The 27872-nt window shown below is 35.3% G+C and overlaps 1 protein-coding gene across 3 annotated transcripts in view; it reads left to right on the top strand.

The window, feature by feature from the left end:
• Nucleotides 1-27872, top strand: part of LOC106101610 (GATA-binding factor C-like) — a 90224-nt gene that overhangs the window by 42316 nt on the left and 20036 nt on the right. For 2 of the 3 annotated variants that reach the window (XM_013280902.1, XM_013280910.1), the window contains exons 4-5: nt 470-621; nt 26396-26530. In XM_013280902.1, coding sequence (XP_013136356.1) covers nt 470-621; nt 26396-26530 — 287 coding nt within the window. The remainder of the gene's footprint in view (nt 1-469; nt 622-26395; nt 26531-27872) is intronic. The other variant, XM_013280917.1, reaches the window with a different exon arrangement.

The raw sequence follows: 27872 nt of genomic DNA, 5'->3' as shown, positions 1-27872 counted from the left end.
AATGTAGTTAACCGTTATTTATGTTTTAAGGGTTGGTTGCATGTTAGTATGTTAGTTTACTTTCTCTAGATTTTTCTTTGCGTGTAAAAAAATCTTGATATTTTTCCTACGAGTGAAACTTCGTGCGCTTTCTCTTGTTAATTGTATACTTGATTGCGATTTATATTGCTTTCAAAGTTATGGTATATTTATTAGTATTATTAAATGTGTTTCGTGTCTGCATGTTAGATTAGTTAGTGATATTTGATTTGTAATGTTTCTGAATGTTTTCTCTCGTCTTCCCCAGCCTGCCAGGAATCAGGTAAAATCACTCAGAGAACATGCAATTATCACTAAATTTCTATGCATTATTTCCACAATCTCATGTTAAATTCCTATAACATTTATACTATTTCATTAAATAGCTTTCTTCCAATTCATTGTTACTTCAGTTTTATTGTGGATTTGATTGATTTTTGTTTAATAACAGAGGGTCGCGAGTGCGTCAATTGCGGGGCGACGAGCACGCCGCTGTGGCGACGCGACGGGACCGGACACTACCTCTGCAACGCGTGCGGACTTTACTACAAGATGAACGGACAGAACAGACCTCTAATCAAGCCAAAGCGAAGATTGGTGAGTGTAAGAATCCGACCAATTTGTTAAATATCAACTGAAGTCATTCGTATCTTTTTGACTGCTGGTTGTTCATAACAAGGTTGTTCTATCTCGGATTATGATACAATCAAACACTAATAATAATAGAATTATATGATTAAATAATACGAGTGAACACTTTTTAATGTATCTACAACGGTGTTGTAGACTTTTTGAAAACAATGCAGAAAAAGGCGATGAAAGGAAAATTGCAAGACAGTACTACCAGATAAGGCAATGCCTATTAAACTATCCATTAAAAACCTAACGATAAATCATCTTTTTTTAGAAAATTATACCTCCAAGGGTTGAATAATTGAATAACTCCACGCGATGTCGTGGGCAATAACTAGTCAACATATATGGTCATAAGCTCCTTTTATAAAGATATAGAGCAGGAATTATGGCAGTTATAAAGCGTAAACGTTTTATAGCTTTCCTAAATTGCCTTTTTAAATTTACGTTAACCTAAGTCTATGATCCGAGACCAGTTAGGTCGCGTACACATTGTTGCAAGATAAAAAATCTTAGTGTGGTCGGAACTCTGTACTTTTTAGACAACATAGAGTTTGTGTTTCGTGGAATAGCACGTACTATCGTTTGTACAGCGGCGGTACTTCTTTCAACGTTTAATCTGTGTTTGAGGCAATGCGACATTCGGCTGTCGGCAGATGAAGTCGCAAAGGCATCTCGTAACGACTAGCTCGTGCCCGTAATACTATAATTTACCTGAATACTGTAAATAGAGTAGACACTACCGAATGTCGCAGTTTTTAGAAATGCTTTCATAATTCAAAGATTGGAAGCAATTAGTTACTGCATTAACCATTCGTATGAAATATTCATAAAGAGCAATAAACATTGAATAAAAAACGGTTAAGATGTTTATAAATAAGTGAAAAAGTGAATTATAGTTTGCTGAGGAATTTTTAGTAATATAAAACAGTGGTCATGCTTTGAAATCTTACTAATCCCACTTCTTACTAATATTATGAATGCGAAAGAGATGGATAGATGTTTGTTAGAGTTTGTAGCCTAAACTGCTGAACGCATCTCGATGTCATTTTGTTAATAAAAATAAATTATATTTTCATATACAAATATTAGGATGGGGTGCAAAAGTATTTAATAGTTTGTATACTTTTTTATGTTTATTTATTTCGAACACAAAGAGTAACAAAAATTATAGTACACATAAAATTGTTTTTCTTAATAACACCTCGACTTCTGTTGGAGTTAAGAGTGTCCGTGTCGCGGATAATTAAGTAGAGTCATGGTACTTAAGTTGATATGCAGCCAGCCGAGTACTTTTAATATTTAAAGTCAGCGTACTGTACCAAGATACCGTTACCCGACCAGGGCAGATTGAATCCTCACTCTTAATTTCAATGAACACAATTATGTGTACTCTGTACTGTATTCATATTTAACTATCTTTTGCCCGCGGCTTTGGTGTAGAATTAAATCTCGTAATACAGTTTACTAGCTTTCGCTCGCGACTCCGTCCGCGTAGGATTTAGAAAACAAAAATGAGTAGCCTACGTGTTCTTCCAGACTATCATCTACATTCATGCCAAATTTCATCGAGATCCGTTTAGCGGTTAAGGCTACAAACTCTAACAAACATCCATCCATCCTTTTAAACTTTTGCATTAATAATATTAGTAATATAGTCTATATCGTGCACTGATAGTGTGGCTTTACAAAATTGAAATAATGTTTCAAATTATTTGACTAGATTCGGAGATTATTCGATACAATCAAATTTTTCATCTTTATAATGTTATTATATAGATAAGATTGGAATATCAAGTCTTGATTTCAATTTTTTATTTTATCAGTGTTATTTGATGTAATTCCAGACACATTTCGAGTCTATTCTGTTTAGAAATCCATAGTAAACACTCAATTTAATATTACTTATAAATGTCGAGCCACCTTATTATTATAATGCAATATATCCTTTCAATAACAATAACATTGTATTGTAGTCGAATCATAAAACGCTTTTAGCTAAATAATATTACGAACACAATGCAAAATATTTTATTAAATCTCAGAATTAGAACGGCCATTGTAATGGGTTGTTACAACAGTGCAAGCCGACAAAGATGTTGGAGCGTTAGAACAAAGAAATTAATAATTAATTTTTATTCAACATTAACATGATTGCACTTGACACTAAAAAAATCATAAAAGTGGGAATCTTTTTACAATACAAATTAGATGTCTCACTCGTCCATGATAAAAATTAAAACCACCTAATAAAATACACAGACAATGGGTTCGCATTATTATATTAATGAGTCGGATTAGTTTGTCTGTTTCGTAAATTTTGTCTTACGTTCAAACAACGAAAGTATACGAATGTAAATGTGGTAATAACTCTTGTTAAGCGGTTAACATTGTAATAAAGTAAGTTTTGCCACCGACTTGTTTACTATAGATGGTAGAGATATAAACATTTTAGTACGTGACGTTTTTTTTCATGATTATGAAAAGGGATGCGATCGTAAACTGCATATTCCGTTCGTAATTAACTTAAGCGGTGTTTAAGTCACGAGTGTTATTGCAATTCTGAAGCTACTGCACGTTTTTATTAAAACTACGTTTTTACTTGCCGATTCAATTTACATAGAAATGGCAAAGTTGCTAGCGTAAAAAAACATTTAAATGTTGAATCCACTTAAACATTACAGAATTGTTATGTCTATTATTATACACACAAATCATAACCATTGCTTTTTATGACATTTGATTTTTAATTTCATTAAACTTATTTCACTAGAGAGAGCGCTTTTTAAGGTGCATTTTATAGCCCAGTTATATTAAACAGCATTTTAAAATAGGCAAGGTGGTCCCATTTTTTACACTATTTCAAAGTCTGTTATTTCTTAGAAATAGCAATAATCATTGTTGTACATATGAGTTACAATGTTACGTCTCATAGGACTTACTTTGTCTCAAGTATAATATGGTTCAAGTATTAAATAATTTAACTTCAAATACAAGGTGAGGCAACAAGCCTGGCTGTCGTTGGACATTATGCAGAGTCGTGGAAACAAAACGCGAGCGCTAGGGTAACAGCCACTTCTGTGTGGAAACGCTTTAAGAATAAAGACTGTTATACATTATCTGTATTTTAATACTAGGTATTGCGCGCGATTTCGCCTGCATGAAATAAAAAAAAAATATTAAAAGATTATATTTATTACTGACTGATACCGTACTTTTTAATGGTGATAGAATTTTTGAAATCGAACCAATATTATTGGAGTTATTTCAATACATGAAAAAATATAAATCTTCCCTCTTATAGTATTATAATTATAGACATAGATAATTATTTATTTGTATAATTTTTTTAAACCTTTCCATAATTGACACATTTCATTTTTTATCTCATTTTAAACTAAAAAGGATTTCCATTTTATAGTTTGTTTTTCTTTAAAATTCAATAATTTAATTCGTGATATTAGTTCCTTAGGAAACTTTGTTGACTTTTTCATATGATACTTTTGTGTCGATAACGAATTTGTTGGAAGACTCTACATATATATTTATATTCACTACCTATATCAGTGTGTCCATTCCTTTATAACGCAATAAAATTGTGCAGAAGTGTACGCCATAAACAGGGCTATGTGTTACGAGCGATATCCAGCAATATATTTGCTGTGCGTTTGCGCTACTCGCGCGGGAGCACCGCAATATGCATACATTTATATACACTCTTTGCAGTGTTGATTTTAAAACCTTATGCCATAGTCGTACGGTCCAAATATTAGCAAATAATGGACGCGACTGTACCTACTCATTGTACGTTTCATTATTTCTCGCGAAAGTTTTGATGTAGAGTTGGATTTATGTTTTGCTCATTTCACTGTCGCTGAGTTTTTTATTTGTAAATTCTTAAAAACTGACATCATTGTAAAGGTTATTTATTCACAATAATTTTAAAAATAGTTCACGAAAAACGACCTTGAATAAAATATTAGTGATGATATTTTATTGTGAAATTCAAATTCTATACAACATTAAAATAACTATCTCTAATAAATTTTAACCTAAAGACTTAATAAGTGAGTATATTTGTTATCAGTTTGTTTAATATAACAGCAATAGTCTAGAGACTTTCTTTATTGGCGTCAGTCTGGGATTGCAGTGCGTGCTAACTCATTCAATATGGCTTCATTCAGTGAATCGGCTTGAATAAAATATCTCCCACGCCTCCTTTCGCGGTGCGCATTCGTTAATAAGTACTATTAGGTGTTATCCAGTTTTATCACAACATAATCTGTCCGCCTCGTGGCTACTCCAAATGCATTCACAATAGCCGGTGCGGATCGCGGCCGGTCATGGAACTCGCCTATTTGGCATTCAGCGGCCAAACAAGAGCCAAATATACTATCACAATGCGAATGCTATGCCTTACGTCGACAGGAATCGGTCCCACACTGTCTGACGTTCGGAGTGACGTCATGATTTATTCCTATTCGTTTTTATGATGTAACTCAGTATGCTAAACTGCGGACATTGCGGGCCTTTTGTACTTAAAATTCACATTCGTATTCGAGTGCCTTAAAATTTCTAATTCATATTGTTTTTGACACCAACTGAGTTATGCGGACCGGTCTCAAGTAACGTTATAAAATAACACAATAGGAACTAATGGTTACGAAATATCTAACAGTTATTGGTTTAAATACTTTGTGTGTTTGTTAAGTTTTTAAGTAAATTGTTTTGTTTATATTAACAGGAATGAAATAAATTAAAAATAACATATGGTTAAGTGTATATTCAATAAATTGTATTGGACGTGTCGAAAACGAGTTCTACATCATTTATCTTTGCATATACAAACAAAGGGCCAATTATAATACGATTTAATTCACAAACGAAAATAATTCTTATAGCATCACGAAACTGTTGTGGACACGAGGCGAGCAGCGTTGTTTTTTTGTATTGATATTTATTTGTCACGCGAAGTTCTATGCCGGGACAAAATAAATCAAGGTTAATTTTAACCGAAAGGTGTATGTTTAAGCTAAGACTTAGAAAATACGAGTATAATTCAACTTTTTTAGATTTTTTTTAAAACTGGCAACTTAATTATTTATTTCGTTTATAAAATTTTAATTAAGATTTATAGCGACAAAATTAAGATACGTTCTAGTTTTAAATTAGTACTGGTTTATTTCCTTTGCCTGTCCTGCAAAAAACTTGCAATAGGTAAAATAAACATTAATAAGATAAAATTAAGAAAAGAAGTAGTAGCAATTCGATCGTTAAGTTTCCACTGTCAAAGCCCATGTATAATATAGTGTTGTCCCTATCATCGTCTTTGAGAAAGAAAAAGATAGAAATATGTTACATAATATCGTTGGAGATTCTCAGACGGAATACTCAGACGCATCCTTACGATTACAATGAATTGACCAACTAAAAAGTTAAATATAGTATCTAAAGTTATTTGTTTAGAGTCAAGCTGAACAATAACTTAATTAGTTGTGTGCTGTTTGGAGAGGTTGTATTTTTATGTCTGGGTACGGTAGTGGCCGTGTTGTCGTTGCGGCGACTGCCCATCAATCACCGCAGACCCTCATATAAATCCTGCTCTTACACGCGGTGTAAGACATAAGCTGAAGCGATAACGGGTTAAAACCAATATAAAAGCGATTTCTTGTAAAAGTTATAAACTCATCCTAAAAGTAGTTTTTTGTACTTTATTATGATATTTAAAATTGCAACTCTTATTACCGTTACAATTTAGTATTTTTATATAAAACATAAATTAAAAAGCTCAAATAAGGCGTTAATTACACTATTAATTTTAAGAGAGTAATTAATAACGCAATTTTTAAATTAATGATTTCCATTGAAAATTAAATTTGTATAATGAGGCCAAGCGTTCTCTTAATTTTAAAATTTTTTGCGTTAAAATAAAAAAAAAAACAGCATAGGTAAGTTAATACATCTTTGTCCAGAATACGATCGCGCATTACATGGTCTATACGAGTTTTAAAACTGGTTGCAACGTTAATTATCGGTATAATTGCCCTTAAGGCATTTATTTGAAATGACAAACATTCATGTGGCAGATTTTAAGTTAGTGGGTCATGTCGCCCGCGCCTCCCCTCACTCCGATTCGAAGATAAACAGCCCGATTCGGATGTCATTGTTATTAAATTGTTGAATTTATAATGCAATTCAAATATGATTATTGTACAGTGCCTGTTACTTGGTACAATCGATTGCTCAATTTTAATTAGTAAGATAATATCAATGTCGGTATAATAAAAAAAATGAAAGTAGATCGATACGCAAAGAGATTTGAAATATTATTTCGTGTGACTTTGTTCTAAGTATTTCGTACAATATTGATTATTCCATTTTTATAACAATGTAATTTAAATGTTGTTTCTATTTGTCAAATTAAATAACACAGTTCATATCTTGTTTGTTAACTGATCTTTGATAAAGATTTTTATAATTTAGAGAGTATATTTTTCATTATTCGCACATTAAATTATTAAAATTAGACGAATCTAAATTTAATGTATTCGCGTAAATTATAAAAATCACTAAGCGATTCTAATTGGGACTTTTATGTATTGTGATATGCATAGACAGTGTGGGAATTATCATTGAGATTTTTAAATAAATTCACAATGAACATAAATCCCAGCGAAAAAACGCCGTCTGTTGTCTGTCTGTGACTCAGCTCAGTGCATTTGAATAAAATAAATTAATTTATATCGTCAACGGTTTATTATTTTATTTTAATTAATGCAAATTACTTTTTATATTATTTTATGATAGTTAATGTATAGTAAAAATATTACAGAGGGAAAATTTGTCTAGGAGTATCTTATTTTTTGCACTAATGTGTGCTGGGCCTTTTAGGTAGATAAGAGATTGACACTTTTATGTATACAACTATGTCACGATCGTGTAAAATGCAAATCTATAATCTACGGCAACATGATTGTGTAACATTGTGCTACTATTGCCTAACTCTTTAGACCAAGAGTCCACGTTTATTTCACTTCCTACTAACTGATTCCCGCACTTCGTTAGCATTGGATACTGTTAATGTTAAGAGCGCACACTTTTGAGACTATCGCACCACTGCTGTGGGATTGTCGATTGTTTCGCAACCCATCCAACTGTTTAGTTGCACAACTAAAAAAAGATAGTTTATGTAATCAAAGGTGTACGTGCGCTCTTAAACGTATTTGTAAATTATACACTTACGATGTAATTAAGAAGTACCTATGACATCTATATTTGAAATTATCTGCACCGATGTCATCCATTAGTTAAAATTCGAGCGTAATTAACATTCAAAGATTTATTTTAGAGTTGATTTCGCCCGTGACTCAGTCCGCGTTGAAATAAAAAAAACAAAAGGAAGTAGTCTATGTGTTCTTCCATACTATGCTCTCCATATATGATAAATTCATCGAGATCACTTAAACAGTTTATGCGGCATACTCTAACAAACATATTTGCATCTATAGCAACTTTCGCATTTATAATTATTTTTTCGCACTTCTTCATATTTTAAAATACTAGAATACTAAGAAAAGTTAAAAAAAAACAATTAATGTAGATAATAAAATTCAATACAGTGGTTACAATAAACGGCTATTCAGTTTAATATGTGGAAGAGTACGTCGGACATGTATTAGTTTCTCACGGGTGGAGCTTGGCGGGGCTCGTGCACGGTGAGTGACACGGGCGGCCGCACCGCGGGGGACCTCACTCACATTTTTATCATTCCCGCCTTAGGACCTTACCTGCTTGTCTATGGCGACTTAAGCTGTGCATGGCATAGAGTATAGAGTGCACTTGAGCAAAATACCAACTGTCAAATGTCACCTTAATGTGTTATATACAATTGGAGGTAAAAGAATGATGCAAAAACAAACTTTAGTATTGATAAATTGAGGACGTCCATCTTTGTAATATAGAAATAACGACAGTAACATGGTGTTTTATGCAGTTTGTGTGAATCATAGATATATAAAAACGTGTTTGATACTCTCTATTGTACGCATATTTCAAATGTTACTTAATTATTATACTTATATCGGTATTTATCAAAAAATCGTTCTTGTGTTAGTGTCGTTTATGTCTTTTTTATGGAACGTAGAGGTTAGCAATACGCTCAATTGTCTATAGAACATTGCAAGTTCGAATTCATTTTAGGTGCGTAAAAATTTATATCTCAGTATTCCAAAAACAATAAGGCACTATAAAAACAACCATAGATTCAGTTAGCGATAATTTAATTAATTTTATAATCATTATAATTTATAGACTAATACGTTTTTATGATAAAATTAAATGTAAAACAAATAATGTGTATAAAGGATGTCGGTGTGGCCGCGGCTGAACAGCGCTCGCATCTCTTTTATTGCATTTCCATAAACACGGACCCTTTTTTCATCCCACGGCTCGGGCACGAGGAAAAAATTCCACTTTTGTCAACGCCTTGATTGATATGGTAACCTTCCCTTGTTTTAGCAATAACCCGAAGGCGTCTCCTTTGTTTTTTTCTTACCCTCGCCTCGTACATTTTTATTTGCCACGTCGAACAGGTTTGACATATCACTAAATTTTGTAAGAAAAATTACAATTCTCCGGATTTTTATACCGGTGGCCGGGTGCCGGGAGGTGTTATAAATTTTCAATTTTTTTCTAAACGTTCGAGTCAACCTTCATTGTGAAGTAGTGAACCTTTTTGTGCGTTCATTTTTATAGTTTCGTGTACCTGTGCCAGGCGCCAGTGGCAACGACATTTACGGCCAGGATATTGGGACTATATTAATGTCCATATTAATAACAAGGAAACGAGCCTTGTGAGAGATCATAAATTGTCTCGTGGGTCGCTTTTTATTATCGTGTCAAAATATGGGCTGACATTTTTTAATGGGCGTATCTTATCTTATTGATTAGTTTTATTACAACGTTTACAAGGCGGGTGATAATTTAAAGAGAGGTAGCCACTTTTAATTGTATTGTGGTTTATATCTATTAATATTTAAGATCATATTTATTACTAGCTGTTCCTGTGCGACTTCTTCCGCATGAAATTATAAAAATTTTATTTTATTGTTTACATTTTTTTAATTACCAATAGCAAATATCAAAATGACATGATATGACAAACTTTGGCAATCTTGCTTCCTTGATGTTGGCAGCAACTTATGGTCTCTTTGTCACATTAGGGTTTTTATCCAAAATATTTACACCCTCAGTTTAATGGCGTCAAAATATATAGCCTAAAGCATGACGTAAGTGTAGGGCTTTTTATTAAAAAACGAATTATTTAAAAATATGCTGTAATTACTGACATCTTAAGCAACAAAGAAGTGTGTGTTTACGCTTTATTTCAATAGTATAGATAAATAGTATAGACTAAGATGAGAAAATGATCGTAATGTGCTACTTTCTATCTTGCAATTACTTTTCATAATTTATTCTAAATTTAAATTCAATTACAGCTTGTTTATTTCTTCTTTTATGTTATAATCCGTTAAATTTTTAAAATGCAAGTGGCCAGTGCGCTTGTAGCGAGCAGTCGATTTCACGCGAGCGAGCGCGGCGAATTGATTGCCCGCCTGTCGTACGTGTCCGATCACAGCCACAATAACTACTCGCCCTACGATATAATTACGACTCCTGGCACTGTGTGCTTATATTGCATTAAGATATAACCTACAAGTACTATCCACTTATTCTTAATCGCTTTCCGATACGCAATTACATGTCGGAATGTTAATTAATAATTATTTCATATTGGTTTAGTTTGACGATACATTAATTTACTACTATTTAATATCAAATTAAAGAGTACTAAGTTAATCATTTAGTATACTAAGAGTCTTATTTGTACAATTGTGTTAATAGTTCAGATTATGTGCTTAAACATTCAATAACATTTTCAGAAATTTCTTTCAAATTATCAATCAGAAAGCATACGTTTTTAGCGAACCTTGTATTTAGGATGCATATTAGAACTCTTGCCGAGTTCAACAATCATGAAGGTATCAAAGTGAAATATTCTTGTGTTACACACTAATCGCTTCGTTGTTATTTATCGGTAGCGGCAGCACCGCAGCAGCTGATTTAGAGCCGCAAATTGCACGGCCCCGATACACCGCTTCTCTTACATTTTATTTATAATCAGCACTCAATTTCGCTGTGAGAATGTTTATACTGACCTGAGACGAAACACGCTTCGATTTAATGATTCCTTATTGCGTAAACCTCTTCAATAAATTAACGGCAATTTCTTACTTCACGTTGCATGCGGCTAACGCTACAAAAAGTCTTGTTCCAGCATTTAACACATTTGTTTTATGGTTAAACATAAATTTCTAGAATCAGTAATACTTTGTTCTTTCTGGAGGCGATTTAAACGGAAGATAGACTTTATTTCCTTGCGATATTTATAAAGTTGTAGAGGGAAAAAGGAATTTCACGATACAATGTGAATCACTATTTTGAAATTACGTACTTTTTGAAGTTTATGTCATTTATAATTATAAATAATTATATTCGTACATACTTTGACAAAACCCTTTAATGTAAAACAATCACAGTCAGTTATTAAAGTAGCTGTTGGGAATGCAGGGTCTGTTGCAACATAATATCAATTAAATATTTTAAGCGTGAGTTTGAACGACAAGAGAGACAAGCGGACTACCGTATTACGTTTTAATCTGGACTAAGCTTCCCATCGACTGACAGTCGATGTAAGTGCCTACCGCCAGCCGACCGGCAATAGCCGAAAGTCGAACCGATAAATAATTCGATGCGTCTATCGACTTCCCGCCAATTAACATAGCAGGAAGCGTGAGCTGTCATTATGCCGTCAGTGGCCAACTGTTCGCCACTGTTCGAAATCATGGTTCACGACTCGCCGATGCAATTAGAACCGCGCTTTATAAATATAAATAAATAAACGCGATGCGAGACAGCCGGTAATTTGGCGGTGCGCGGCGCGGTCAAATTGTCGGCTTGTATGTTTATGGTACATGTGACTAATGACGCGACTATTGCATAGTAACGATATGAGCACTAATAACTACTTCTAGCCAAATATGGTGCTATAATTCTGAATTGTCAATTATGCGTAAACTAATAAAATCGTAGTAAATAAGTTAAACCAGCTTCCACCCGCGACTCCAACCGCGTGGAATTAAAAAAAACAAAAGTGAGTCTATGTGTTCTTCCAGACTATCCTCTACATGTATACCAAATTTCATCAAGATCCGTTAAGCCGTTTAGGCTGCAAACTTCCATAATCCTCCTAAACTTCCAACATCCATCGAAACTTTCGCATTTATAATATTATTATGATTGATCAACTTAGTTTGGTTGGTTGTAATTTTTACTACGAATTCAGACGTAGCCGTAATCTATCCATTCATTGCTTATCTACGAGTGTAGTGTAGTTGTTTTCAAAAAAGTAAACATACATTTTAAACTTGGAATATTCTTGTTTAGGTAATTTCCTCAGTATGTTTATAACTTCTCTGTACGGCTACGATTTAATCTTTACACAGTAGCGACATTGTTTGATAGCGTTGCCGCGGTTTTAATCCTGAATTTCAAGGTATTATCGTGTAGTGTATCTAGTTAACGGGACTCGCTAAACGTTGGTTTAGCGCGGCGTCTATTTTGTCAACGTGTGGTGTTATCGGCCCACGCGCGGCGCTGTACACGTCCCGGCCGCTACCAATGTGACGTCACTTCCGCGTCTACATCGACTTTAGAAAATCTAATCGACATCCAATTGGTTATTAATCTAAATTGAAAAATACATATTATATAGTAAATTGTCTAAAATCAATGCTTAATAAGTTACTTATAAGTATTTTTTGAAGTTCATATTCAGGTCAAGATTATTGGAACATTAAAAAACACAGCCAAAAACCCTTCAGAAGCAACAACGTCTAAAATACTTTGAATAACTTTTTGTTTATCTGTGGGAATATAAAGTCGGTTGCACACAACACATTTATATGTATCGGTTGATCGGAAGAGTGGTCTCGTAATTGACACACAGCGTTATTATTCGCGATGTATCTCGGATCCCGGATAGGATCGATCTTAACACTGATATCTCGGTGCGTTTTACACACATTTCAACACTTACTTTTAGATTAAATTTAGATAGAAGATTTATCTGTTTTAAATACAACCAGTAATTAAATTAACTTTCAATTGTTTTTATAAATGCTTACGCATACTGTCGTCATTTAGTTACAGTAATAAAAATAACAGATACTCGATCCTTTAATAACAACAGGATAAAAATAAAGATGTTGCAAACGGGTAAAACAAAAGCAATACATAAATTACAGCTTCCAACTTTGCCCATTAGGAAAATAAACTACATATGTATGTAGTGATCACATTGTTGAAGCGTGTTAAAGACCGGTCGGCGCCGGTAACGAGCCTCCGTATACAATAGACCTTTTAGCGTCATGTGGACGCACGTCAATCCCTCGACAGACTTGCACGACGCAATGCCTCCAGTGTGCACACGGCCTTATTATACGTAACGTGTTAGTTTTATAAAAAAAGTTTTCAACTATTACGATACAATAAATAATCAATTTGATATGATAGATTAAAATTATATTTCTTTCTTGAGTATAAAAACTTTTCTCTTTTTATTACTAGAGTAAATAAATTCCAAGTACAATTATGTCTAAAAATAATAAACCGTAGTACTAACGATTGACGTCTATTTATCACAAGCAAATATTATTACAGAAGAGACTTAGCAAAACGTTTATAAAATTAATCGTATACGCGAGTCGGACAACTATGATAACAAAAAACTCGGCGCTGCTCGATTCGTATGAAAATAAAAGATATCCCGGCAAGTGACGTGCGTCCGGCGTCACTTAGCAGCGCTGGAATGATGTGACAGCCCTTGCCGAAGCGAATTCCTTTTTTATATTTAAAAATCAAAAATAGAACAAAAAGAATTTCACTTTCTGAATCTGTTCCATTGTGTTCACGTTTAGGAAAAATTTAAATGACCGAACGCCGTCCGCTTTTTTGAGGTCCAGCGTCTCGGTTTCGGCGTTTAAATACATACAGTTTCGCGGTTTAGCGCCATGTTTTTTCCATTTTCTGAGCATTTGTTTGCGCTGGATGTGTCGCGATGCGGTGGATTTTACACGACGGAGTCGCCGTGGGGGGGCCGCGAATAAGTTGTAAGTGTTAACGTTTCCACAATCACATTCTTGATCTTTGATCGAAAGTCTCGAAATCGTAATCGAGACGATTAACTCAATTTCATTTAATTATTATCTGTGGCGTTTCTGGTGTTTAAAAACAAATCGATTCAATCTTATCGACTTCTGTATTTACCACAGATTATGCGAGGACATCAAAATGTTTCATTAATCATACGGTTTTTTGTTTGTCGGCATCTCGGCGTAGGGCATCCATTGCAGATATTTAGAGTGGCAATATGAATGTATTTATTCAGGGTCCGGGGCGGCCTCGGCCTAACAATGCTACGCTTGTCGTTGCCGCCGCGCCGCCCCAGGGTTACCGCAGCGGCTTTGCAACGATATACACTTATTGTTGCCTAGCCGGCGATAAACCTGTCCGAGGACAAGTCGAAGGCTTATTCTCATCATATATTACAGTTCGTCAACGTTCCCGGGTCGATTATTCAACGACTGAGCTCGTTGGTAATAAGTGAAGATTCCTTGTTACTGACGCATTACATGAGACTATGAATCTGATTTAATACATCTCTACATTAAAATTGCAATAATTGATAAGCAGTACATTTAAGTATTTTAAATTATTTGCAAAACCAAAAAGCCCCGACACAACTCTATTCTGATCAACAGTGTGTTGGCAGCCCTATACTTCCCGAACATGAATCAGGGCTGACACCGCAGCCCGGTGGTCCGCACGTCACCAAACGCGCGTGCGCGCTCTGTTCAACCCTTTGTATTTACATAAGCGTATTCCCTTTAATAAATACCACCTATATCTCATGCTGAAAACATGAAAGTTGACCTCTCTTGTGGAATAAAAATTTAAGTTTTTTACGATACAAAGGTATAATGACCAGTATGTCATTTTAATTTCCTACTCTAATTTCTTAATTTTTCCGAAGTTAAGGTATAGTAGCTAGTGTAGCGTCTTCAAGAAAATTTTCTTAATATACTGTAAAAGAGACATCAGAACAATAGGCAACAATTTATGATATCAAGTATTGCTTATTCGTTTGTATTAATCACAACTCAGAAGTAATTTAGTGGCAATTACAATGTTAGAACACTAGATACTGGCTTTAAATCTGAGAACAATAGTCGTTCGCGAGTGAATCCGCGCGGTGCAGGGTCGTGCGCGTCTCGCTGTCGTTGCGCGGCGTCGCGTCGGCCATTGTGTTTCCCGCGCTTACCATTGTCCGCGCTCTCTATAAATTGGGCCGCGTCGTTCTACACCGGTGACAGGTATATTTGAGTGGTCGATTTCGGTCGATAATTAATCCGTATTGTTAACTGGATGGGCCACCCTTGTTCGGGTGCAGCGTCTTGGCATGCTGTCTCGTTTGTCCCTTATTTAATTCGCCGCGTCGAATGTCCGCCGTGGAATTTTATGGCCGCCCGCTAATGTTAGATGGCGTTTAATTTAAATTGTCCTTTTGCTTGACATTTGTTTGTTAAACGTAAACAGGATAAAAAGTTTCTTGCTTTTGTTTTTGAATATTAAAATGTAAACCAAAAAAGGTTGAAAAAAACGGAACGCACTTGTTTATAAGTTCAACATATTCTCAATACATTTAAAATGGGTAAAACAAAGTTAGTAATATGAATAATTCGATCAATTATTGTGCAATCTAAGGAATCATAACCACTTAAAAAATTGGTTCTACAAAGCACAGTTAGCTGTTTGCCATCATCATAACTAGTCATTTTTTCGGTGTACATTATTGTTTGTTGTTTGTACGTGAGGCCATCATTGAATTTAATTTCACGCTCACTTAAAGTTAGCGAAGCTTATATTGTAAATACAATCTGTTTTTGCTGTCATATATTTTGCTAACTAGTATCTTACATTTTACAAGGATCATTGTTAACCGTGGAATTTTAACATCAGTGAAATCGACCCATAAATGTTATAACATTTTAACAAGTTATCTGAATTGACATTTATCGTAATTAAAACTTGCGTTTAAATTAACTTTACTATGTATAAAATGAAACTCTTAACCATTTTTTAGTTCTCTATATTTAAAAGAGTAAAGGTGGGATTGCAATGCGCAAACAATCGTGCGAACATATACTCTTCTTCCTTCCGTAAAAGATATGAGATAACACTATGCTCTGTACATGTTTCGTCAGTAAAAACTGACCGTAACACAAAGAATCTAACTGCATCCAGAACAATGCTAGAGCTAAATACATTGTCCCATTTGAACACACTATAGATTAACTAGACGTTGTAAAGCTTCTAGGAATATGCAATGCAGGCTATAAAGTATAATGGCCTACATTAGCCGATGTTCTCCACACCTGCCTTTTGTAACAAATGCAGCATATAAATTATGCAATTGGAATGATCGTACCATTGGTTCTAAAACAATTATTTAAGACAATATATACTAACTATACTATTATAATAAAGCGTAAACACACACTTCTTTGTTGCCTAAGATGTCAGTAATTACAGCATATTTTTGAATAATCCTTTTTTTAATACAAAGCTCTACACTTCCGTCACGCCTTAGGCTATATATTTTCACGCCATTAAACTTAGGGATATATTTTGGATAAAAACCCTAATGTGAGAAAGAGACCATATGTTGCTGCCAACATCAAGGAAGCAAGATTGCCAAGTTTTGTCATGTCATGTCATTTTGATATTTGCAATTGACAATTTGACACATGCAAACAATAAAATAATTTTATGCTGATGAAATTGCACGGGAACAGCTAGTTGTATCATAAAACATTCGCATAGAAGTGGATATTTAGCAAGTATTTATAAAAATATAGCAATAACTAACTTGGAATTCATTAATTCAAATTAAAATCAAATTCTATCTCTACTTCGTCGGTAAAATAGTTGTCAGTTGTTTTTTTACAATCAAATAATACTTTTTTTTAATAAAGAAACTCAGTGGCGAGTCAGTCATTAGTTCAGAGGGCTACAGAGGCCCGTCGTGTACATTAAAAGAGCACCGGTCAGTATTACGTCGGAACGAATGAAGAGCTGTCAGCCAGCGACGCGTGCGCTGACTACTGTCGGATGGTCGTTCTCCCTCCGTGCCCCCGTGCCCCCGGTACTCCGTGCCTCCATACTGCAGTGCCCCCACTCCGGACCCAGATGTGAAGAAATACTTGACCCAAGGGGTTAAAGTAAAGTTAAAAAGTTAACGTTCAACGAGTGATTTTATATGTTTTTTTGTGACAATTCATGTAGGGATGTGCTGCAAGCTTAAATTCATTTAATTTTTAAAATAATATAGATAGATATTTTTTCTAGATATCGTAGAAAGCTTATACGTAATTACAATAAACATAATGGAGAGTTCAGTTGCCGTGCCGCGATGTCATCGCAGCCTCCTTCGTACTTAGCCGTTGCTCGTTAAAAAAATAATCCAATTAACAACACCGCAAAGCTTCAATAAGTTACCGAGTTAAAAATCTCGCTCACACCCATTGTAATAATGCATTCGCTCTCAATATTAAATTTTAACAAGGTATTAATTAAAAAAAACTAAAGCGAAAGAAAATATCTTTTAAATTTTCTCAGGGCTTGCACGGCCCCCTCGGGTTGTTTTATTTTTAATTCATTTTATTCGGCGCTGGCCGAGCGGTTCGCTACGCCCACCGGTGATTTAAAATTTTGATTTATCGAAGCGGACGCTTGGCGCGGCGCGGGAGAGAGCCTAGCGCCTAGCGCGTGCGCCCGCCTCGCCTCGCCTCGCCTGCCGTAATTATAAATATGACGCGCTGCTAAACTGTGCGAACTGACCCCTCACCTTATCGCCAGGGCTGTCATACCAACTCGAACCTATCAACAAAACTGGTACTTGATATTTTTAACATACCAAAAACAACATCTGGTTTTACTGCTTTATATCAGTCAAGTTACATATTTAAAAATAAAAAAAATTGACAGAGCAAGTTTATAAGTTTAGTGCCAACCCTATAAGCAGCTGGTTGCAGTCCGGTGCAACGCGTTATGTCCGCCTCGCTGCGATTGAGGGTACGAATAACTCTCGGCGAATCGCGTTATTTTAATATTGCCGTTGAAAATTATATATTCGACTAATTTAACAGTAAAAAATGCATACTCGATTACGTAGTAAGTTTTTGGACGATGTAAGTGACTCAAAGGAAACCTTGAGGTATCCTCTTTCATAACAAAGATCAAAATCTTTACACTATGGAGCAGTGAACATGGTTTTTATCTGACTTAATTAGTATATTAGTACACATACAAGTATTCATACGAAAGTTGGAATATTACTATTTCTATTTCATGCTATTACGAAAATTGAATTATACGCCACTTAAAGGGCCACTAAAATTTATAATTATTGGGCATAGGTCCGTTATAAAATTAACTTCGCAACTAATTTTTAAACAGCGCGTAAGAAGGACAGGTGCGTATTCGTATTTACGACTTCCCTCTTCGCAGCTTTGGCTCAGAACTTGAGGCTCCACACTCGCTCGACACCGGCCCTGTGCACCTGTTTTATTTGATTAATTGCATCGCCCAATCAAACTGTCAAATAATTGTGTTAATAAACAGTACCAGTGTCAAGTTTACCGCAATATTTAGTGAAATTTCTTCGTAATAATATAAATTACTTACCCGTTTATATTTGCTTTTTAAGAGCATATGATTATACAAAGTAAGTGGCACCCGTCATATGCAGTCAGTTATGATTATGATTCACAATTCACTAAAGATTTAATTAAACTCCTTTATGGACGACGGTATTTATTAAAAAAACAATTCAAGGATCGAAAAATTTAAGAACACCATGAAAACAAATAACTCTTTAGAGGAGTATAGACCTATAAGAATATAAAGCCCGGTGGGGATAAATGAAACTATATTATGAAAGCTTCCTAACGCCACTATGTCAATATCAAAAAAGTAAGTAAGATTTTTGTTAATATCATAAGCAATCGGCGACCTACTCGCTAAACTAGCGAAACGACTAAAGACATGCATTTGCAAGTTGTCTACCGTTAAACGATGGAAGGGACATGCAAACAGATGTTTTAGCTTCGCATTTATCTCCTCTTGCACCAAATCCACTTCCCCTCGAAATAGAAAAGGGATGTAGCAGTTTTGTCATTTCCTATGTTTTAGTAGATAGTACATATTTTTATTGAATTAACCCCGTTATCAGCCCTTGTTCGACTTACATCAGCTATGTCGTATCCGGTATGGCTCTAATTATTTTCAATGTACAGTCGAAGTATACTTTTAATGCAATTTTAGCGTAAACTTCGATACTGGTCAAGTGTGAATAAACACATTTATTTGAGATAATGACAATAGCAACACAGTGTCGCGATTCTCCGGCCCCCAACAACGATCGGGTTGTGTTATTCACGAGATCGCCTTGTATCCAATTTGAAAACGCCCGCGCTGTCCTTCTCCATTCAATGCAAATTCACACGTTATAAGAAGCGATGCCACGCAGAATTACCAACGTTTAGTCGCCTCTTGAACATATTTTTAAGTAACTCGCCACTTTAAAATTTCACCAAACTATCACATTATTTATTGCTGTTTCTACTATTAGGAATACACTTTTTTTCTAAATTTACTGTTATCTACTGATTTATGAGTTGTTTACTTCGTTGTTTTACGAAGCCAAGTTTTTACAATAAACAATCTGTAAAAACTATCGTTGCATAAAATAAATACGGCAAAAATACACGAAAAAATTGTTTGTTTCAGAAATTTTTCTAGGGTTCTAGAAGAAGTAAAAACAAGAGCAATTAAACGTTCAACATTTTTAACATAAATACTTAAAACTGTATCATTTTAGTTGGCGTTCGATTATGAAGTGGTACGTAATTTGCAATTAAATTGTTAACTTTTATCGCTAATTGGAACTTTGTTTTCTTCCTACTGCAAATTTAATGTTAACTTGGTCTTAATTGGCAAGGGCCGTCAAGTTTTTGCTAACAATGACTATGATGCACTGCCTCGCATGGTCGCCTCGCCGCCATCCGTCTTGCCGACCCATCCACCGACCCGATAGCCTCATACAAAACCTGTCTATTATTATATTTTTTGCTAATAATTTTTCCATTTAATGTACTCATTAGTAAGGTATTTGATGCTTTAAATATTATTTATTTATTTAATTTTCCTTAAACAGTTGATTTACCTGATTTTTTGAATTAAAAATGTTTCGGCCATGATTCTGAAATGCGAAATGTAACGTGTGCACTCCGCGTGCAATGTCACCGCGACAAGCGCTTTATTTATATTGTACGGTGGCGCCATCCATCAACGTCCGAGACAACTAATTGCAGAGAATTCTCATACATTTTATATTAAACACAGTATTAAACAATAAATATTTTATAAAGCACAGCTAATTATTAATAACCTAAAAAGTCATATTTCTTCGGCAAAATACTTTCGAAAATTGCATAAATGTAACTTAGTTATAGGAATAAGAGTTGATTGATCGGATATACCTTACTTCTTACTTAATGCAAAAGATTAGATGAATGGATATTTGTAGAGTTTGTAGCCTAAACTGTCTTTGAATCTCAATAAAATTTTGCATAGGCAAAATCCTTTTGTTTTCTTCAATTTCACGCGGACGTAGTCGCGGGCGAAAGCTAGCCTTTATACAATTCTAATTCGGTCAACCCTTTACACTACTGACTAGATAAGATTAGCGACAAAAGAGATTATCTCCTTCAGACAGGTTAAAGACGTAAGAGGTTATGTAAATTGTGGTATTTGGCGTGTTATGGTCGTGCGGCGTGACGCCGGCGTGGCGGCAGCGTGACGATTACGATTACGAATCCCGTCGATCGTCGATAAGGCGGACGATTTGACGTGTCAATCGGAGCGAGTGTCTGCCATCGTACAGACGAGCGTATTGTAATACAACGCTACAAACAAATCGAGCCTTTGAGTCACCGAACTTTGGTATTAAAACGCTGACGTGAGTTAACGTGGCACAAAGTGTACGTTATCTTGCGATACTAAATATATTTTTTATATAATATCATTAGAAAGCTTATTGTGTATTATATTTATACCATTTACTATATAGAAAATTAATATTCGAATTTAAATTGTAAACACGACGGAACTATCATATTTTGTTGTCAAATAAAAAATTAAATCGGTCTCTTAAACTTAACGTGCCAACCCTAGTTACCATTGCAAAGGTTATAATCGTAAAATAACATTAGGCAGGTAAATTGGCGTCGATGTCGGTAACTGTCAATATTTTATTACAACATTTTGACAACTAAAATGTAGTTGACTAGCATTTGCCCCTGACTCAGACCGCTTCAAATTTAGAAAGATAAACTTAGTTACTAATCGATGTGTTCTTCCAGACTATGTTCTATGTTCTGCATCTGTGCCTTTCATCCCGTTAAGCTGTTCTGGTTCTACCTTATAATATCCATCCAACTAAACTTCTGCATTTTAAATCTTACTATTCTTATAAATGGGTAAGTTTAGATGGATGGATGTTTTTTAGAGTTTGTAGCCCAAACGGTTGAACAGATCTGGATATAATTTGGTATACGTGTAAAGTATAGCCTGGAGGAACACATAGGCCACTTTCTCCTGTTTTTCTTATTTCCACGAGGACGAAGTCGCGGGCGAAAGCTAGTATTAAAATAAATACGATTTCTTAATTTATCAGATGAAACATATTTTATTTGTGTTATTATGTTCAATGTTAATCAATTTCATTACTCAATTAAATTATTGAACTACATTTAACATAGTAGTTGTAGGGACGTGTCTTTTTAATTAAGACATCAAATTAAAATTGCCAACCCTAGTGGCAACTTAAAATATACTCACGCAACATTAGTCAATTAAATTGGCGTCGATGCTTGTAAGGTACACGTGGTTAGTATCGAGATAGCATTATTTACAAGGTCTAGGGCTGCACGACGCAAAGGTCACATCGGTTGTTAATACCTTTTCAAATGTTGGCTTACAACGTGATTCAGTGTAAGGAGTGGCCAAGCTCTCGTGAATGTCATTTACTTTGTAGTTTTGTCACGTTCTGTTCAATTCATTTCGGTTCTGTTTTGATAAAATACGGAATTCACCTTTTGGTTTTGTAATGAACACGAAGTTCTAGTAACGAAATGTAAAACGTTAAGTCTGGCTTAAGTTACAGTCGATCGAATAGTCATTTGTTTAAGTAGTTATTTTGTTACGTTTTCAACGAAATTTTTTGATATCTAGTCTACGTATTCCAACGATCAACTCAGTGATCAAACTCGATCCATTCTTACTAAAGACTAGGTGTTGCTCGCGACTTCGTCCTCGAGAAATTAAAAAATAATATAGCCTATGTTACTCACGGATAAATGAAAAAGAAATAAAGTGAAAGAGTTTTTAAAACCGGCCCAGTAGATTTTGATTTACTTCAATACATACAAATATCAAATCTTTCCTCTTTATATTAGTATAGATAGGATTTTTGAGTCATTTACCACAATATTAATATCTTTCTCTAAATACAATAAGCTTAGTATATTAGAGGTAAGCGCACGGTCTTTCGTGATATGCCCTTAAACACATCGTTAGTAAATTCCCCAACATGGCTTCCCTCGCTACGGCCAATAGTAAGTTAGCATTCCATCTTCGTAGAACTCGAACAGTTGCCATATATATTATAACACTAATTGTGTAAAATATGATTAATTCAAAATGTTACTAAAACGGACATTGAATTCTCTTTGTCAATAAAGCCCTTAAGCAAAACTTTAAATGATTTATAATATTTTTTAAAGATATTAACACACTATGCGTATAAGTTTCTATAATAATCTGTTAGCTAACATGTAGTGTTAAAATAGCGTCTTATACATTACAAAAGCAACTTCAGTTTGGAGAGCCACCCCACTAACGTCAAAGTTCTGTCGACCCCCGCTCTATTATAAGAGGCCTATATACCGTCTATGCCTACAGCAGACACTATACAACCGCTACACCACCGTAGATACAGTTCAAGCCACGCTGGTGTGAGTGAACACGATGAAAATCTTTATTTTCACGCTATATCTCTCTTTATCTAATCGCCCCGGTCAGATAAAGACAGAGCGCCGGAAAAACTGGCGCGGAGCGGGGGGTAAAGGCTACATCGATTCCGCGCTTTCACTGCTAGGGGCCGTGTAAACCTTTGAAAGCGGCACTCCGGTCGGTGGATTGTCATCTCTAATACCATTGGACAAGAAGTAAATTTCCGTGCACAGAGATCACTGGTAAATGGATTGCCTCCCTCTTGGGGGTTCTCATAGTGGGATCTAGATGGCGTAGATATGCTGATACGCGAGCTTGTGTGTGTGAATGCACTACGTTAGTGTGCGAGGGTGAATAGGTGTATTCCGACAACGAAGTTGTAGCGGTATGCAGTATAGAGGGACGCTTCCTATGGGTTAAAATTTGCTTGTGTTTGCAAATATTTGAGGGGTTGTAGGTAACCATCCCTTTTTGTAATATAATTTTATGTTTGAGTGTAGATAGGTGGATAGATTAGGGAAGACGGAGGCTGTGATTTGATTTGATTAGGAGGTGTTTGCGTTAGGGTCGGGAGAGATAAGGCTGATTGGATCGCAGGAGGCCGCCGCCGGGAGGGCTCTTTATGGAAATATGTTTTTAATGCGGCCGGCTCATTGAATTAGTCGACTTCGTGTCACTTCAAGTGAGATTAATCCCTGAAAGTTAGCTTGCGATTATAAACAGGGTGCGTGTTTAATGAACACGGTAAATCGATTTAAGTTAATTTTGAAACATACTGTATATTCCAAATACACAAATATTCTCGTAATATGCACACAAATATTGTACATTGCTATATTTATTGGGTAGATAAAGAAATGTACAATGTAAGTAGCATTACTGCACCATTTCTTATTTTAAGTCATCCCAACATTTGCGTATTCGATTGTCTGGTATTTGTTGTATTGTCAAACGTGTATATCCATTATCAATGGATTTAGAAAACTTTGGAAGCGAATTACAGAAGAAAGGCCGTAAGCTGTCCACTTCTACGGGCAGCCGTATTATGCCCCATTATAATCGCTAAACTCCGTCCAATCTCACAACAAAGGGGTCGTTTTTGTTCCTGTCAAAACACAAAAGGCGGCTCTTGATGTCACAGCGTTTGCTCTTTTGAGTTTACACTACACTGCAAATTAAAGTACTACGATAACAATATGTACTGGATTTTGTCTAGTTGTTTGTTTATTTGGGCCTTTTTATCTGCACCGGCATGTTCTGTTTGACATTCGCTATGAGAGCCGCCTGGAGGAACCGATATCGGCCCCGGAATGTCGTTGACAGTGAAATGGGTATCACAATTAATAAAACTCTTCGATCGGGGAGCGTTCGCGTGCTTCACATTCTTGATTTTTTAACGTGCCCTTAAAACGTCTGTAGCACTTGAGGAGTTGCAAACGCATTGTTAAAAGCAAGGCGTACTGGTTGCTTACAGTCAAAAATTACGATAAAAAATTGAATCCGTACCAAGGTACAACATATTATCGAGTGATTTTTGATTTTGTAAAAAACTTCTACATTTTTTTACATTGAATTATCAAAATGTGTTACTTTATCATGTAATCATTTTATAGGTATTTGAGTAAATCTCGACTTATCTTTAAAAGTAAGGCTTTCACGAAAACCTTGGCATCGTGTAACGAGCGACCCGAATAAAAAATAATTTCGCTCGTAAAATTTACGACTTTTTCCAGCCATTTCAGTGTTTGAAGAGCGAAAGTAATTCGGTCATAAAATTACGAGTAAACAGTCGTTTTTTTCATGGAAATAAAAGCGCCCCCACTGACGGTTGACTTCTGTAATCGGCTTAGCTCGGCCCCTCGCGTAGCTGGTCCCCCGGGAGCCGCGTGTGATGCAGCGCCCGTAAAAGCTTGATGAGAAAATCTTATCTACAGATTATAAATTGGTTTGGCGTAATTGACTCATAAAATTCGGACCTCGGTTTGCGTTTACATTCAGATTAATCTGCCCCGTATTCCTCGTATTGTTTTTACTATTTTGTAGAAGTAGATATGCAGCTAAGATCGGTATAATTCATGCATGTACAATAAAATAGATTTTTCTTTGGCAACAGTACAGTAATTTGAAGCCAAGTCCCGTGACAGTGTGAAGAAAAAGGCTTGTCCATCGCCAGGGCCGGGCTAATACGGCGAGCTCTAATCTCTTTCTGGCACAAAGGAGCTGCCATGACGCGGCGAATATTGACGCGAACCATTTAATATTTAGGTATTCCAATATGCACGTGTACAGTTCAGCACAATATACTTACGACGTATTAAAAAGTTTTTTATATTACCTGTACAACATTTTATATCATCTTTATATAAGCTGATGATTAGATTTGACGACTATAAAACTTTGTGAAAGAAGATTAGGCATGTGTGCATTTCTATACCAACATACAAATTGATCGATTTTGAAGTCTTAAATATGTATTATGTGCACAACAGTACATTGCCGGCGGCCAAGTTACATTAGACCTGACAATGCGGCGGTACAGTCACGACGATTTCCAATATTCATTCTAGTTACCGAGAATCGGTCACAAACAGTATCGAACAATTCACCTAATGTTCAAAACTCTGATACTATTCTCTCGATAAATGACATGACAAATTAATGGATTTATTATGAGCGGGATTGCGTGTTCTGTTTCTTTTTTCCCGCGTCGGGTTAGGACGAATGCATTTTTAATTGAGTGAGGCACTTTTGTGGACTGTATAAAACGGCCACCGCATGCCTGGGATGTTTTTTGTTTGATTGACGGGTAGTAATGGGCAGGTGCGTAAGAGGGGCCGACGATAGCTACTTCGCTTTTTCGCCCCGTTGCCCCGATGTTCGCTTTTTGTCTGTCGCATCGTTTTGCCGATTCAGTTTTGTTGTAACGTGATTGTTTTAACAAATGAAGAACACCATGTGCTTCTCGATTCTTGTAACTTTTGGTAATTAAGGAAGAAAGAAATGACAAAAACTGACCAATTAAGGATATTAAGAAAGCCTAGTCTTGCTATTGATACTTATTATTACTTAATTGTAGTCGTTACGGCACATCCAAATGTATAAAAAATTAAATTCTATGATCATTCGGGTCATTTTCAGCATTCATGATAGACTGAACCTACTAGTAGCGCCATCAAGTTCCAATATATTGCATTTATCATTTTGTTAAAGTTCTACAGAAATTTATTCTTTTCGTTTTTATAACTGGTTAACACTTATTTTATTGATAAAAAAAACACATTCACTATCACTAAGATATTGCTAATTTTACTGTTTCGAACAGCCATATTGTGAGTTCTGTGTTAAACGATAAAGTCTATGGCGTCATAAAGAGAAGACCCTAATACCTTATATAAAAATGAGATTAAATTGTATTGGTAGTCATATAAGTGTGTCTACGTAGGGCTTTATAATGCTTATTGTTTTTCTTAACACATAATTTCATTAACAGTCACTGCAGAGCGCGGCGCGGCGAGCGGGCACCTCATGTGCCAACTGCAAGACGACCACGACGACGCTGTGGCGACGCAACCAGAACGGCGAGCCAGTCTGCAACGCCTGTGGCCTCTACTACAAACTACATAACGTGAGTCATTTTTTTTTTATAAAAAAGGGACGCCCTAGACATCCGCAATACCAGAAGAACTATAGATGCGTTGCCGGCCTTTGAGGAAATGGTAGGCTTATTGAAAGACCTTAAGTCGTAAGGTTTGGAAACTTGCAGTCTCTTACAGCCAAAATATAAATCGATCTTAGATCGGATAAAATGCTTTGAGATCGAATATTGATTTTGGCCGTTGAACCCACTTGGATACCTCTTAGTATGTAATCTCGTAGGCACATTATCAGATTATGTGATAAAACAATTAGAAAATTAATTAGATTTATTTGTGAATAGTTAAGGGTTATATTAAGCCAATTAAGACTAATTTATTGTTAGTTATTTATCTCTTTGTGCCAAGATCTAAGAATTAAATATTGATTTATAAAATAAATTCTTTTATAATCTCATCTTTCCTCAAGGGACCAACTCCCTTATGATGAATCGGCAGATTCTCGGTGACAGATAGCATCGACCGCCGCGCCCCCTGATGCCAGTTAATGTGTCATAACACCCGGCGATTGTCCCCACTGAGTATGTTACCATTTAGCGACTTGCTTATTTGCAATAAAGCGACATAAATAAATTACACAAAACAGTTCAACTTTTAAAATGTTCTTGAACCAAAGTTTTGTTTGTTTTGTTAAAAGATTTGTTTTTTAAAATGAATTTGAAACAATAAATTGTTTGCATACAATTAAAAACGTTCTAAATGTTAAATGCATTTCTCACGGCACTCGCAACCCCGATACGTGAAAAAAATCCACAATACCCTTGTGCAATCGGCGAGCGATACATTCGCAAAAGAACAAATGTACGGGAGCACAATGACAAACAGTCCCTTCGATGGTCTCGACGTCTTTGAAATGTATACTTTATTGCCGTTGATATTTAAACAACAATGTTGTCGGTCTAATTATTCGGAAGCTACAATACGGAGGGTGTGCCCGCTACTTTAAAAGTTGACGGTATAATGGTACACAATACGGGAATGCAGCGGTAGCCTTCACCAAACTTGTACGTACCCGCCTTTTATACATATTTATATTGATCGTACTAAGTTACACAAATGTCGTCAGCCGCTTGTATTTAAGATGGGGACAGTTAAAAACATCTCAGATATTGATTGGATACTTAACAATGATAAGAAAAAAAAAATGTTAATATAATTAAAAATGTACCAAAACGTATAAAAAACAAAAGCACCAATTTATAATATCTTTGAGGTAAATAAAAATATTTGTTAACCTTAAATTCGCGTAATAATTTTCATCCTAGATCATTTTTATCCAATTTGAATAAAATTATAAAATAAAAATCGACTTCC

Source organism: Papilio polytes, unplaced genomic scaffold (genome assembly GCF_000836215.1).
Source record: "Papilio polytes unplaced genomic scaffold, Ppol_1.0 DF824303.1, whole genome shotgun sequence".
NCBI lineage: Eukaryota > Metazoa > Arthropoda > Insecta > Lepidoptera > Papilionidae > Papilio > Papilio polytes.
The sequence above is the reverse complement of the archived record's forward strand: the minus strand, read 5'-3'. Positions and strand labels throughout refer to the sequence as shown.